Raw genomic sequence first — 12,569 nt, 5'->3', positions numbered from 1 at the left:
GTTTAGGGTGAATGTGTTTCACTGCTGACTCTTAAGAAGTGCAGTCTGTTTTAGCGGGACACTGGAACAAGGTAAGCTTACAGTGTAGAGTTGTCTTAAATCCTGCAGTGACACACCGGACTGGGCCACTTTATCTCTTAAGCCCTGACAACCCGGAGGCTTTTGGCACTCATTAAAGCACACTAGCTTTCATCTTTCATAGCAATGTGAAAATTAACAAGACTGCCAATTCAGGGGTCTTTTAGGAGCCTTTAAATTGATGACTTCTAGTCAGTAAGCAATTAAAAGGAGTACAACTACATTACAAAGCAGATGGTGTGGCTAGACTTATGCACGTAACAGAAACAATGTAACCAACACTGATTATATAACATGCTAGTCCCAAACTTTTGCCTATAACTTTATGCAGAAAAACAAATGACACACTTATTGTTGAACTCTGCAGGATGTCCTGGGGACAATGAAGGGTTTGGAAAGCCACTCTCACTAAAATCAAGCACTGCAGGGAATAAGTTGAAATACATGTTTAATGGTAATTTTTAATATTAAAATGCAAATACTATGACTGTTAAGACAACATAGGTAATACATTTCAAAGTGAATAATCAAATGGTCATTAATAACATTTTTTTAAAGATTTGAAAATGAAGGGCTTAATCTTAAATGCATCAAGTCTTTAAGTCTTAAAAGCCTCTAACAGGTGGCCAGCTGGTTCCAGAAGGAAGGAGGAGGCTTCTTACTTATGTTTAAAAACTAAATAATAATAATAAAAAGGCCAGTTTATCTTGGTTCATCTGACCATGGACCATTCAGCAAGAACCATAGTTCAAGGCTGACGAGCAAAGATTCTGGAGTGAACCTGGATGTTCATACCTGATTACAGGGTACAGTTTCAAAAGACTGTTAAATAAGGCTAAAAAAATAAATAGAGATGTACCGGTTATTCTAGTATTAGAGTTCATATCAATATTAATGTGATTGACAACATGCAACTCAATCAGAAATTCCTATTTATTTTATTTGCCTATAGAAGGTGCGTCTATATGTGTCAGATCTAACTGGTATAAAAATCACTAAATGACTAAGTGACTCTGCGAGGACTTCTCTTAATCTTACTCTTGCCTTCTGAATTTTTGCCTCTCACCTGCTCATTTCCTTTGCCACTTCTCTCACCTCAAGTCTAACAAAGCAAGCGCAAGCAACTGCTATAATATATTGCTAGGGAGCAGGTTAGAGCTTTCTACAGTCTCCATTATGCAGTATGTTTGTAAATGGAGGGTGCTGTGTTATCCCATGCTCTTTTAGCAAGGGATGGATAACACAAAATCATGGGAGGCACCGCGCTCTGGCAGGGATGGAAGGTCCTTCTGATCATTTAGCCGAGCAAATGTGCTGGACTGGTGCTCTGGAGGGTGCCTGTAACGACCCGGGCATGTTTTTGTTCTAGAAATTATGTGAAAGTGGTGGAAAACCAAGCAGGAGATGCCCCAGCAGAGAGAGAGTGCTGGGGTTTCCTTGGTAATAGCTGGACCTATTATCACCTTTTGTTATAGACCTGGACCATCTAGAAATCCCATTAGTGCCTTTTAGTATTAATAGCCAAATGCTTCAGTGGTCTACAAAAGGAGTCAGGTTCATAATGTGTGTTTGCTTATAAAAAAAACATACTAGCTGGGATTTCTGTACCTTTCCCTTTGATGATCTTCCCCCGTCCCCCCCCCAAGTAAGAGTGCAGTTCAGACTGCTTTTGACATAAATGAGTCCCTGCTTGCTTGGGCATGACCTTAACAGAGAAGCATGGATCAAGCTGAACAAATGGATCTAGATACGGATGCTTCAAAACCAGCACTTTACAAGAGGAACATCTTGGATGGCTCCCTGTGTGGATGTGGTGTCCAGCAAACAGCACAGCACTTAATCAAAAGCTGTAATCTTTACAAATGCTCAGGCAGGGCAGATAGTCTGGACATTGACCAATAATACCAGACAGTGGCTCATAGATTTGGAAGTCGATATCTGGCGCTATACGAAAGAGAGATTTCCAGCAGCTCCCCTGTGAGCTGTGATATCTAGCCAGCTTCATGATGAGGTCTAATTTCTGTAACTTGTTTGTCTAGGGGATGCCCTGGTCCTATATGCAGCTTTGGCAAGCTTGCAAGAACAAGGTAATTGTCCTGAAGAATTTCTGATCTACTTTGGACAATATAGTTCACAGCTTAGCAATTCAAGCACAAAAAAAGGAGGAAGAGCTCTCAGGCAGGTTGTAGTAAAGACGATTAAGGGCTAGCTCTGTAAGAAGACTGGAAGAGGCAGCTGGCCCATAACTAACTGTTCCATTTTACCACAATGTAAGTTAAATGCAGCAGCGATAAGAGCAAGTGCCCATAGAGAAACAGCTTCTCCAAAAGTAGCAGAGCCCACTCACACTCCCGAGGCGTTGCTTTGTTCCCCGTTCGCTGCTCAGGCCGAGTTCTCCCTGCAAGCATGGGTACTTCTGTATCTTCCTTTCCAAGTGGCTCGGTGGCCTTGCCATCTGCTTCCTCCGGAGTCTCTGCAGTCGGGAAATCTGCAGTAAACAGAATACCAGGCAATACTTTGGGGGCAGGAGAAAGCATAGCCGAGCAGACACCGGTGTATTATGTAGCATCTCTCAAGCAGGATGCCGTGTCAGAAGCCTACGTTTTCTCTCTGTGTGTTCACTTAAGGAAAGGGCTGTAAATCTTGGGAGCTTTTTTTTTTTAAATTTCATTCCTTCAAGAGGGAAGATCATTTGTTATCACAGCTGGGATCCAAATTTGCTCATCTTGTCGGTCACCTACACGGACAGAGTTTTAATTTTCCGTCCTCAGCAAACTTTTTAAGTTAAGCAAATATGGTGAATGTGGTCAGTATAAAATGAATTCCCAAACTACTGGCATCAATTCCTGTGTAGAGGTTTCGGCTCCAATGCCGGGAGTCCTTGCAGTTGCTTCTCTGGCTGTAACATGATAGCGTTTGAAAACTGCATTGGATGGAAAAGTCCTCAAAGCTTTGGGATCTAGGTTTTTCTGGGCAACACACTACTGGTCTGTGGGAAAGCTGGGCTAAAATCATAGAAAGTTAGGGTTGGAAGGGACCTCGGGAGATCACATCTAGTCCAACCCCCTGCTCAAAGCAGGGCCATCCCCAACTAGATCATTCCAGTCAAGGTTTTGTCTAGCTGGGTCTTAAAAACCTTCAAAATCAGGGCACCTGTTTGGTGCAGCAGGCAGTTGCAATGCTCTGCCCTCTGCTACAGTCTGTGACTTGCAGGCAACAGTTTCTTAGAGGGTTGCAAACTTGTAGACCAAGACCTGTGCAATATCCACCCCACATGCAAATACAGACCTAGCTTGGGTGGAATGACAACTCTGCCTAGAGAAGCAATTAAGTGTTCAACCTCCTGTGCACACATATATTGCCTGTAACTATATTGGATTAGGGTGTATACATTTTACTGCCAGCTCAAGGAGCCAGGTACTTGAAGGCTGTGGGGGTGAATTTTCTGTGATCAGTTGGGTTGTAAAAAATGGAGTGAAGTTTTGAGCCTGCTCGTATGATTTTTGTTTTACCTTCCTCCAAGAGCCCGGGGGCTCTGAAATGAAGGGACTCCTGGATATGCAGCATCCAAGTGGAGTAACCCAGCTCTGCCTGTGTAGAAGTTTCTGGATATTTTACCTGTCCTGAAGCATGTGAGAAGCCTCATGACCTTGACTAAAGCGAGCGGAGGGTTTCTCTCCTTCAGCTGCATCAACAGGCAGGTCTCTAAGGTGCCTATTATCATCAGCACAAAGGCACCTCCAAAAAACAACACTGAAACACAGAAGAATGCAAGGCTGGATTTATTGGATAAATGCTTTGCCTTTTTTTTTTCTACACCCATACTTCTATCTATGTTCGGCTGCCTTACAGAAAAACAGCACAACAAAACGGGGAACCAAGCCAGAAACAGCTTTTGGACAGGGGTCTTGTATCAAGGCTCCAGCGGTCCGACTAGGCACTTCTGGAGTTACTGCCTACCGTGAAGTAGACATGGTTGGGGTCTGGTTCCTACGATTCCCCTTTCTTCCCCATAGTCTGTGCAACGTTTATACATAACCCAAGCTCTACTCTATTTAAAAACAGGTACCTATTATGGGCAGGCTCTCAGAGGAAGTTGGAAGAATGTCATTCAGAATCACAGCTAACATGGAAATCCCCAGGATGAGCGAGATCTGGAAGCCGATCTTTTCTCCATGAGAACTGGGCCCAAAAAGGAGAGCCATATCCAACAGGTACAGCATGCACGTAGGGAGGATCAGGTTCACAACGTAGTAAAGGGGTTGTCGCTGCATGAATATCTGTTGGAAAGGAGGAATACAATCCAGGTGAGAAGGGAATGGGGGTTTCGTGCGAGACGGGGCTTTCCAGCTGTGGTCAGGGGCTGGGGTACTTGAAGGAGGGAACAGGCAAGGCTATGTCTTTCTGCCCTCTGTCTGCTTTCTTGTGCCTTTGCGTGCTCCCAAATGAATCCCTGTCACTATATGCCCTCAGTTCCTTCTTTGTTGATCTTCATGATCTACTTTGTCTACGCTTTAACCCCAACTCCTGTTCCCCTGCTCCACTGGCTAATTCCTCCCCACCCTCCCTTCTCATTCCCTTCCTTTGGGGTTGCTCTTATGTTCTACCTATTTTTACTGTTTGCTTGTGGTTTCCTCCATCCCCACGCATGCCCATGAAACACCATGCCATTGCCAATTAGTTGCTAGGGGAATCCAAAGACTTGCAAGCACAGTCTGCTTGCAACATAGCCACTGACAGTATAACCATAAGGCCCATCTCTTTCTGAATATCTGCCTTCCACCCCATTAATTCCAGCAGTGTGAAGAACTGGGGTTGTGGCAGGGCCCCTGGCTCCTTGAGTTGCTTTGTGAGCCTGCTCTCACAGCTGCTGTCTCCGTTACATGGGAGTTGCTTATTTCCTCCCTAAGATCTTTGCAGAATTGATGACGCCCAAGGAAAAAAAAAATAGTGGCTTGCATGATCTGCAAAGCTCTAGAGTCAGGCTGGAGCATAAGAAGCACCTATGGTGGAAGTCTGCCGAAGTGACAAGGTTTGCGATGCCTCGGTTAGGTGTAGGCAACTTTGAATTGCTAGCAGATTCTTCTATTTTTAGGTTTGACTCTTGCACAATTGCCAAGACAGGGGTACTAACTCTTGGGCTCAAGGGACTACAACTTCTCTCCCACACATACAAAAACATATCATTAAACTATCCAAAGCTGCTTGATCAAACTCGTCGCTTGGTAGGGGAATGTGTTATTTAGTTTCACAGCAAGACGAGCACTTTGCTGTTGACTACGTTATGCTCAGCTCACGATTTTGGCTTTGGGACATGGCAGGGTTCGTGCGCTAAAAAAGGATCAGTTCTACAAAGCGGATATAATAATAGCATGTGAAATAAAGTGGCACCTCGTAAACAATCACACCAAACGTCTCTTCCCGCTCGATGACTTTGTGTTCTCTTATCTTTATGGTCAGAGGCTTCCATTCTCCATCGGTCTGGAAATAAAGCTGGCTCTTACTATTTAGGTCCTCCTCCGTCTGACCGGGGTTGATTATAATGTCTCTTACTGTTTGTGGAAAGAAAGTGAAGACAAGGTGTTTCAAAGCGGTTTCCCTTCTCGGTGCTAGAGAGGTTGGATCAGTCCCCCACCTTCAGAACAAGAAAAGAGAGAAAGTCCCACAGAGCAAATGAGCCGAGTGGTACTGGGTACTTAGGTGAGTACTGGGCTTGGGCCTCACCTAAGCGTAAATTAGGGGTGGCCAGATGGGACGCCTTCCTGGAAGATGTGCTTTAGCCGAGCACAAGGTCTTGTGTTCAGCCCAGATCTACTGGGTGAAACATTGGCCTGTGACGCGCGAAAGCCAAGACCGATGCTCTCGGCTGGTCTTCAACTCTATGAATATCATGAAACGTTTTTCACTGTTCATGGAGCCAATTGATTTTTTCAACTGAACCCGAAATCAAAGAATACGTCTTGTTAAACAAAAACCTGTGGTAGGCAAGCAAGGATCGGTGGCTCTAAAAATCATTACCGCCCTTTTTTCTATGACAACTTTGGGATTAAAAAAAAAAAGACAAGCAGCAGTCCCAAACCGGATCTGGAAGTTTCCCCTGAATCTTCTTCCCCTTTGGCAACCCCCGCTGCTGTAAACTGTCCTGCTGGGCACAGAGTCACACCTCTGCTGCTCCAGCCTTCACTTGGTCCCTGTGATTCTGCGTTACATTGTAAAGACCAAACCTGGTGTTGTTAGCCAGTTGACTAAGTAGGACTACTCCTGGGAATGCTCCTGTGTGGGAGCAAATCTTCATTCATTCCAGAGATGGGTCCGTGGGATATTCCTATGGGAACCATCATGTTATCGCCCAGCTGGTGGGGCCAACCTTTTTGGCAGGCACACCACAAGTTGGCCCCACGCCCTCCCCAAGCGCCACTCCAATCCCACTCTTCTTCCTGATCTGCTGCTCTATTTTCTGCTCCCTAATCTGTGCCCCCTGCCTGATCCACCTTCTGCTTCCAGCCCCAGCTGCTGCTGTGCTGTCTGTCCCCTCCCCGATCTGCCACGTGCCACACAAAGAGGCTGCCCGTGCCACTTCTGGCACCCTTGCCACAGATTGGCCACCCCTGTTAAGGCCCGTTTCCCCCGTATTTCACATCATCTTCTCTTTTAAAGGGATAATATTGATAAAAGGGACACGTTGCAGTTGTCCATAACCTGGCTCCAGTGATGGCCAGCAGGTACAGGCCAACTAATAAAAACCAGAAAGCAAGGATAGTTTGTAAGATTACCTGTGTACATGAACGTGGTTATGCTGATGTTGCAGGTCTGAGCATCGAATGGGAATTTGTGGATTTTCAAGCTGCACGTTATCGTGACCTGGTGGGGCTGCCTGGTCCTAACAATCCCATTGTGAGTGATGGATAGATAGGGTATGATGCTTGATTTCTCTTTATCCACTCTGAAGAAATCAATGATTCAGCAACAACCAAGATGAAAACCACATGATGCCTCTGGCAAAGCCTAGATAGTTCATTTGCAAATTCACTGTTTGGTTCCCTTGGGAGGGTCAGTGCATTTTACTAAAAGGTTTGAGCAGGGAGGGGGAAGTGATGGGCAAGAACAATGAGAGATTTAAAACATAACCCCCACCCCCAACAAATGGCAACTGGGAGACGGGGTGGAGAAGACAAGGGAGGCAGTGGAAGAGGGAAAAAGCAGCAGGTGTAGACTGTCTGGGACTGGGAAGCATCTCTGAACACCAACTTGAAAAGCAGCCAAATCAACGCAGCTCATTGCTATGCAAATCATTTTCTGCTTTCCGTTACTTTGGTTTATGAGACAGCGAAGAGGCTTGGAGACCTGTGAACCGCATGCCCCATTGGGACCAGGTCTGTTGGCCGGATCCCTGTGTGTCGGTGGCTGTCTGGTGCAATTCAGTTTGTGTCAGTTGAACTGCTCCCGATTTCCACCACAGGAAGAGCAGAATCAGGCCCCGCGTCTTTGATTTTAGTTTCTGATTAAAGATTCGTTAACCATTATGGGACCATGCCAAGTATCCTCCTGACATATCAGGCTTCTCCTTGACTACCATAATGGACCGTGACAACACGTGCTGCTAGAGGCTCTCTCCTTTGACTAGCCGCCAAATGCTTACTCTATAGCTTGCGTTTGCTCCCTCAAAGACTAGCGGGGATCCCACTGGCTTCTATGTTTAGTTAGGCAGGCATTTTCTCACTAGAGCACCAAATCAGGTTCGATTTTTAGTTCTTCCCCCCGTCCCTGCAGCCTGCGAAACCTTTTATTATCACTGGGCTTAGTTAGACCCATAGTCTGCAGTCGTGCCATCAATGTGTCTTTTTGGGTTCCTCTTAAGGAAGCACGTCTGAGTAAACCAAGGAGCATCTTACTGTTCAAAAATGAAGATATGTGGGGACCAGAACGTATCCTCTGGCAGAACGATTTTGGAGATCCCGCAGAAATCCTGGGGTTTCCAAGTCACCAAGGCATTCTTCCACCTCTAGGGGAGAGGAAAGCCAGAGAAAAGAACTGATTTCTGGACTTACCGTACCTGGGCGATGGCTTATTTTGCAGATAAAATCTCTAGTGGAATCTTACCAAGGTCAGTAAGAAATAAAAAGTGACAGTCTGCAGTTTTTCAGCCTAGAGAAACAAAATGAGGAGGAAGTTTAGCAGCATTTCAGTAGCACGTTTGCCTGGAGCTTGGAGGCTGTCCGGTGACCATCTTGCACCACTGGGGTTACAAATAACAGAGAATCAGATCAGGACAATAACATGCACCTTGGCCCTCAAACCGGGAGGGTAAGAGTCACTGGCGGGACGATGTAGGTGCCCAACAGACTTGATCTGTGCTGGGAGATGATCCAGAGCAGTAAACTAGGGGTGGGGCAAGAGCAACACGACTCAAGGAAACAGTCTGCAGAGTCCGATCGGGAGCCGCAAGACAAACCAGCCCCGCAAGCCCATGTTGGCTGCAGCACTACACTAGCTAAGGCTGTGGGCCCCTTCACCCAGGCTAAGCAAAGGCTACAGTCTCTCCCATAAAACACTTCCCTTTACAGGTAAAAATGAGGAGGTAAATGCAGCTGAAATCCCAACCCTATGCCCTGGCTGCTTTACAGTTGCCTTGCGTTGCCAGAGCAAAGCAAACCCGACTAAACTGTAATTAAAAACCAGGCTGAAGACTGTTTTGCATTGTCAAGCCTGTACAAATGAACAAGGCTCTAGGCTTGGATGTGGTAGAGGCTATTTAACGTGCCTGAAGATTTTAAGCAGGCCTTCTTTTCTGTATGGACCGGACACCTGGTTTTGGACCTGGGCTCCTCCAGCAAACACGGCTCTTCCACACAGCTACAAAGCCAGAGAAAAGCTCAGGGCACGATTTTGCTCCAGCACACATCCATTTCATGCCTGTACCTTCCACAGAGATACTCCTGATTTGCAGTAGTATAAATGACAAAAAGAAGCAGGCTCTTTCAGATCATCCGCTGCCTCGGTGATTCCAGCCCCTAGGGTTTCCCCACCATAAAGGGTCACAATAGGAAGAGGTTTCTTTGCTTACCACCGCGAGAATGGAAACCAGGGAAAAATCCATCTTCAGTTCCAGGGGATCTTCCCAGTTCTTCTTGGGTATTGTATAGAGGAGGTGTTTATTGTAAGAAGGGAAATTCAGGTATTTAACAACATCGTAGTATGTACAGTTTTGCTCTGCAGCCGTCCCTGTGAGAATCAAAGAGATGGTTACATCCAAACCCAAACCCCTCAAGTCAGGAAAGACTCAGCAGGTAGACTTACAGCAAAGGGTGATGGGCTGGGATCTGTAAATGGTAGAAAAACCACCAGGGGACCTAGGTTCCCTTGCACTTCATTAGTGACAGTGTCACCCTTAATCCTTCTACTACAGAATAACTAAGCTTTAACTTACCACTTGCCATGGACAAAGTAAGAATAGCTATAAAGGTTTCCCACATCTTCCCCCTTTCCCTAACACATCAGCCCAATGGCACCGTTGATGTTACAGCTCATTTTGAGTGGATACAGGATGATGTGTGGCTGCTGATTTGATATTTATCTGTGAAAGGAGGAAGTTTGTGTAATTGAAGGCTTAATTTTTTTTTTATGAAGAATTAATTGATAATGGATTTGCAATCCGCTGGCTCTTGGGATCAGCCTTGATTAACGTTACAGTAAGCGTAATTTGATTTGATGATGGAATTTGTTTTCAAAACAAGTTGTGGAGATAACGAGGGAAGGGTCAGCTCCACTAAAAGGAAATGTTAAAAGCTTTAGCTACCGAGAGCCCAAATCTTGGGTCTAATCATGGGCATGCTTATGCAGAGTTTAGACCTAGATGCAGTATATGAAGGACAAGATTTTTCCCTGACCTCACTCCCATAGCTAGGATGCTTGGGGAAGGGGGAATGAGTGCCCCAGTTGGAGAACATCTCAGTTTTCTAAAGCGTTCAGCCTTTTGCACGTTCACTCCATCCCCATCTTTCTGCCTGGTGGATCTAACATTATGTAGATCAGTGTTTCTCAACCTTTTAAGTAGCAAGTACCCCCTAACTTCTGAAAAGTTGAATAAAGTACCCCAATGCTCAACTTTCCAGGGGATTTTATCTTTACAAACTGGTGTGTGCCATATGTTGGAAGAGGGGCTGTGTATACAAGGCCGGGATATGACAGATGTCTGCTTTGGTGTGGGTAGTAGGGTTGCCAGCTTTTACACCAGGGGTGCCCAACTCAAGTACGTACCTGGGCTAGAGGTGATGTTGGCCAAAGCTAGGAGGGCTGAACCCAGTGCCGTGCAAAGTGTGGCATGCCAAATTATTGCTGGGGAGTTTAAAGCGCTGCACAATGCGCTGCGCACCAAATTTTTTGCCATAGGTTTGAGTGGAGGAAGGGGCGAGAGAGAGAGGGAGTATTGGGGTACCCATGTCCCCCTGCCTGGGTCTCGCATACCCCTAGGGGTATACATACCACAGGTTGAGAAACTACGATGTAGATGACTCCATGCTCTCCCTCTTCTCGCTCCAGTCAGGCCATACTGCAGGGAGGCAATAACATCCCTCATAACCATCTTTCCTACTCCTACTTTAGAAGGTGAAAATCCTTGTGGGTTTTCTTCATTTCCTCTTAGGACATTTCTTCAATTCTAAAAATAATAATAACCAAAAGAAGCACTTCTACTCCTTACACTCTCTACTGTGGTTGGGCTCCTTAAAATGGATAGAAGCTGGAAGGTGACAGGCAGGAAGGGATGGATCCCGATCAAAGGTGGATGGTTTGTTGCATCCTGATGGGACCTGCTTTAATTTTATACATCAAATAGGCCTGATGGGATCTGATAGGCAGCACCTGGTTGCTGCCTATGTAGCAACCCAGGCTGCAATGGAGAAAGAGGGAGCAGCAGAGACCTCCTGAGAGTTGCTTGGAGAAATCTGCTGGTCCGAGTGCATGGGTAGACGGCTTGTGTGGATGCCTAAAGGTAAAGGGCAAGAACAAGCTCAGTCAGGGCAGGTGGAGGCCTTGAACAAGAGGGGCTGACTGCATGAGAAGGAGCTCAGCAGGGCTAGGGCTTGCAGGAGAGATGAAACGCTGCACTTGCATGGGGAGGAGGGATCCCTCTTGCAGAACCACTCCTGTGAATGGGTGAAGGGAGGTTTTTTTGTGCGCTGCTGGTGGTGGTTGACCCCGGGACTGAAAGGAGCATGGTAATTCCAAGGTGGATGGACGGCTCCGAGAGCTGTTGGGTCCGAACCTGTCCTGCTGTGAGAGGTGATGAATGCGTGGCTGTGTGATGTCTTCGAGGGACCTGCTGATGTTTGGGCTGGTATTACTTATGCCTGGAAGGAGGGCTTGAGCTGGCCTCGCAGAGCAGCCATTCTGTCCTCCTGTGTGCGGTGGGGAGGGGAAGGTAGTGATCAGCTCGACTTCTGGAGAAGATGGGCAACCCCATCAGTCCTGGGAGTGGCTGGGGAACCGGAGGCAGGACTCGCTTGTTGTGACCGCTGGCTTCAGGAGGGCACTTGTGCGTCCTCTTATGAGAGGTGATTTGGTTTCAGCCCTGAGCCCATCTGGGTCAATGCAGTTATACTGTGGGTGTTTCAGCCAGTGCATCCGTCTTCAGACAACCTGCGCAGGCCTGGCGTCATCAGTCACCTGGCAGCCATGGCTCTCGCACATCAAGTCGCCCGTCGATTCTGGTAGCCCAGAGCAGAGCGCCTCCGGCCGTGCTTCCCCCTCGCTCGGCTCCGATCTGCGTCCTGTGCAAGCGCTGTCCGAGCGCCCGCTACCAGGCCTGCAGTCTGTTCCACCGCCTTAAAGGGGCTGCACAAGTGTCTTTGCTGGGGCAACTTGGCTGGGGTAGCTTAGGCTTCTTTCCTGGTAAGAAAATTACCTGGCCTTCGGTGCTGAGAGTTGATCCCCCTCTTGTATCTGCCATTCAGCACCTCTTTCTGTAATGCGTAGGACTGAGCCCCGGCATCTCCCTGCTTTCACTGTGCAGCTCCTAGGCTTTGGGTGCAAGGGCCCTGCCGGCCCAGTCCTCTGCCTCAGGTGCCCAAACAGCATTCGTTAAGGACACTACAAAGCCAACATGATTAGGCCATGAACCGAAAAAGGGTGGAACAAGAGCTCTGGGGTGTTAGGAGCCTCTTCCGACGAGGTCGACTCTGCCTCAAACCCGCTGGTTGGTGTCGGAGCGCCTTCGCTGCCCTTTCAAGCGTGTTGCCTGGCAAACGCAGCCGGCCCGGCTCCCACGCGTGCCCCACTAGGACTGCAGTGGGGGTATCTAGTGGTGCCAGGGGCTGGGGGCCTCGCTCCCTTCCCCCTTGTTTTGCTCCGGGAGAGGTGGGCGCTCGCAGCGGGGTCTCCACAGGTGTCGCTCGGGCTCGTCTCCTCCTGGCGCGCAGGGGGTCCCTAGCTCGTCCCGCAAGGCGCCTGCTCTCCAGGAAAGCTGTCGGACTCCAGTGCTGGCATCACCGGCC

General features: G+C 47.5%; 1 protein-coding gene across 1 annotated transcript; it reads right to left on the bottom strand.

Moving 5' to 3' along the window:
- Nucleotides 1-4,133: 4,133 nt before the first annotated feature.
- On the bottom strand, nucleotides 4,134-7,057 carry LOC109315214 (5-hydroxytryptamine receptor 3A-like). The gene is made up of 3 exons (XM_019542811.1): nucleotides 6,852-7,057; nucleotides 5,470-5,630; nucleotides 4,134-4,358 (listed from the first exon to the last, which is right to left on the bottom strand). The coding sequence occupies exons 1-3, from the start codon at nucleotides 6,859-6,861 to the stop codon at nucleotides 4,134-4,136; spliced, it is 396 nt and encodes a 131-aa protein (XP_019398356.1). The 5' UTR covers nucleotides 6,862-7,057.
- Between the last annotated feature and the right edge of the window lie 5,512 nt (nucleotides 7,058-12,569).

The sequence above is a fragment of the Crocodylus porosus genome, unplaced genomic scaffold (genome assembly GCF_001723895.1).
Source record: "Crocodylus porosus isolate Cpor-Errol unplaced genomic scaffold, CroPor_comp1, whole genome shotgun sequence".
Lineage (NCBI taxonomy): Eukaryota > Metazoa > Chordata > Crocodylia > Crocodylidae > Crocodylus > Crocodylus porosus.
Note: the sequence above shows the minus strand (reverse complement) of the source record. Positions and strands in the feature narration are given on the sequence as shown.

Coding starts and splice junctions, on each gene's coding strand:
- LOC109315214 (XM_019542811.1), bottom strand. Junction 4,359..5,469: donor TTGGTGTGATTGTTTACGAG/GTGCCACTTTAT, acceptor CCTTTCCAACAG/ATATTCATGCAGCGACAACC.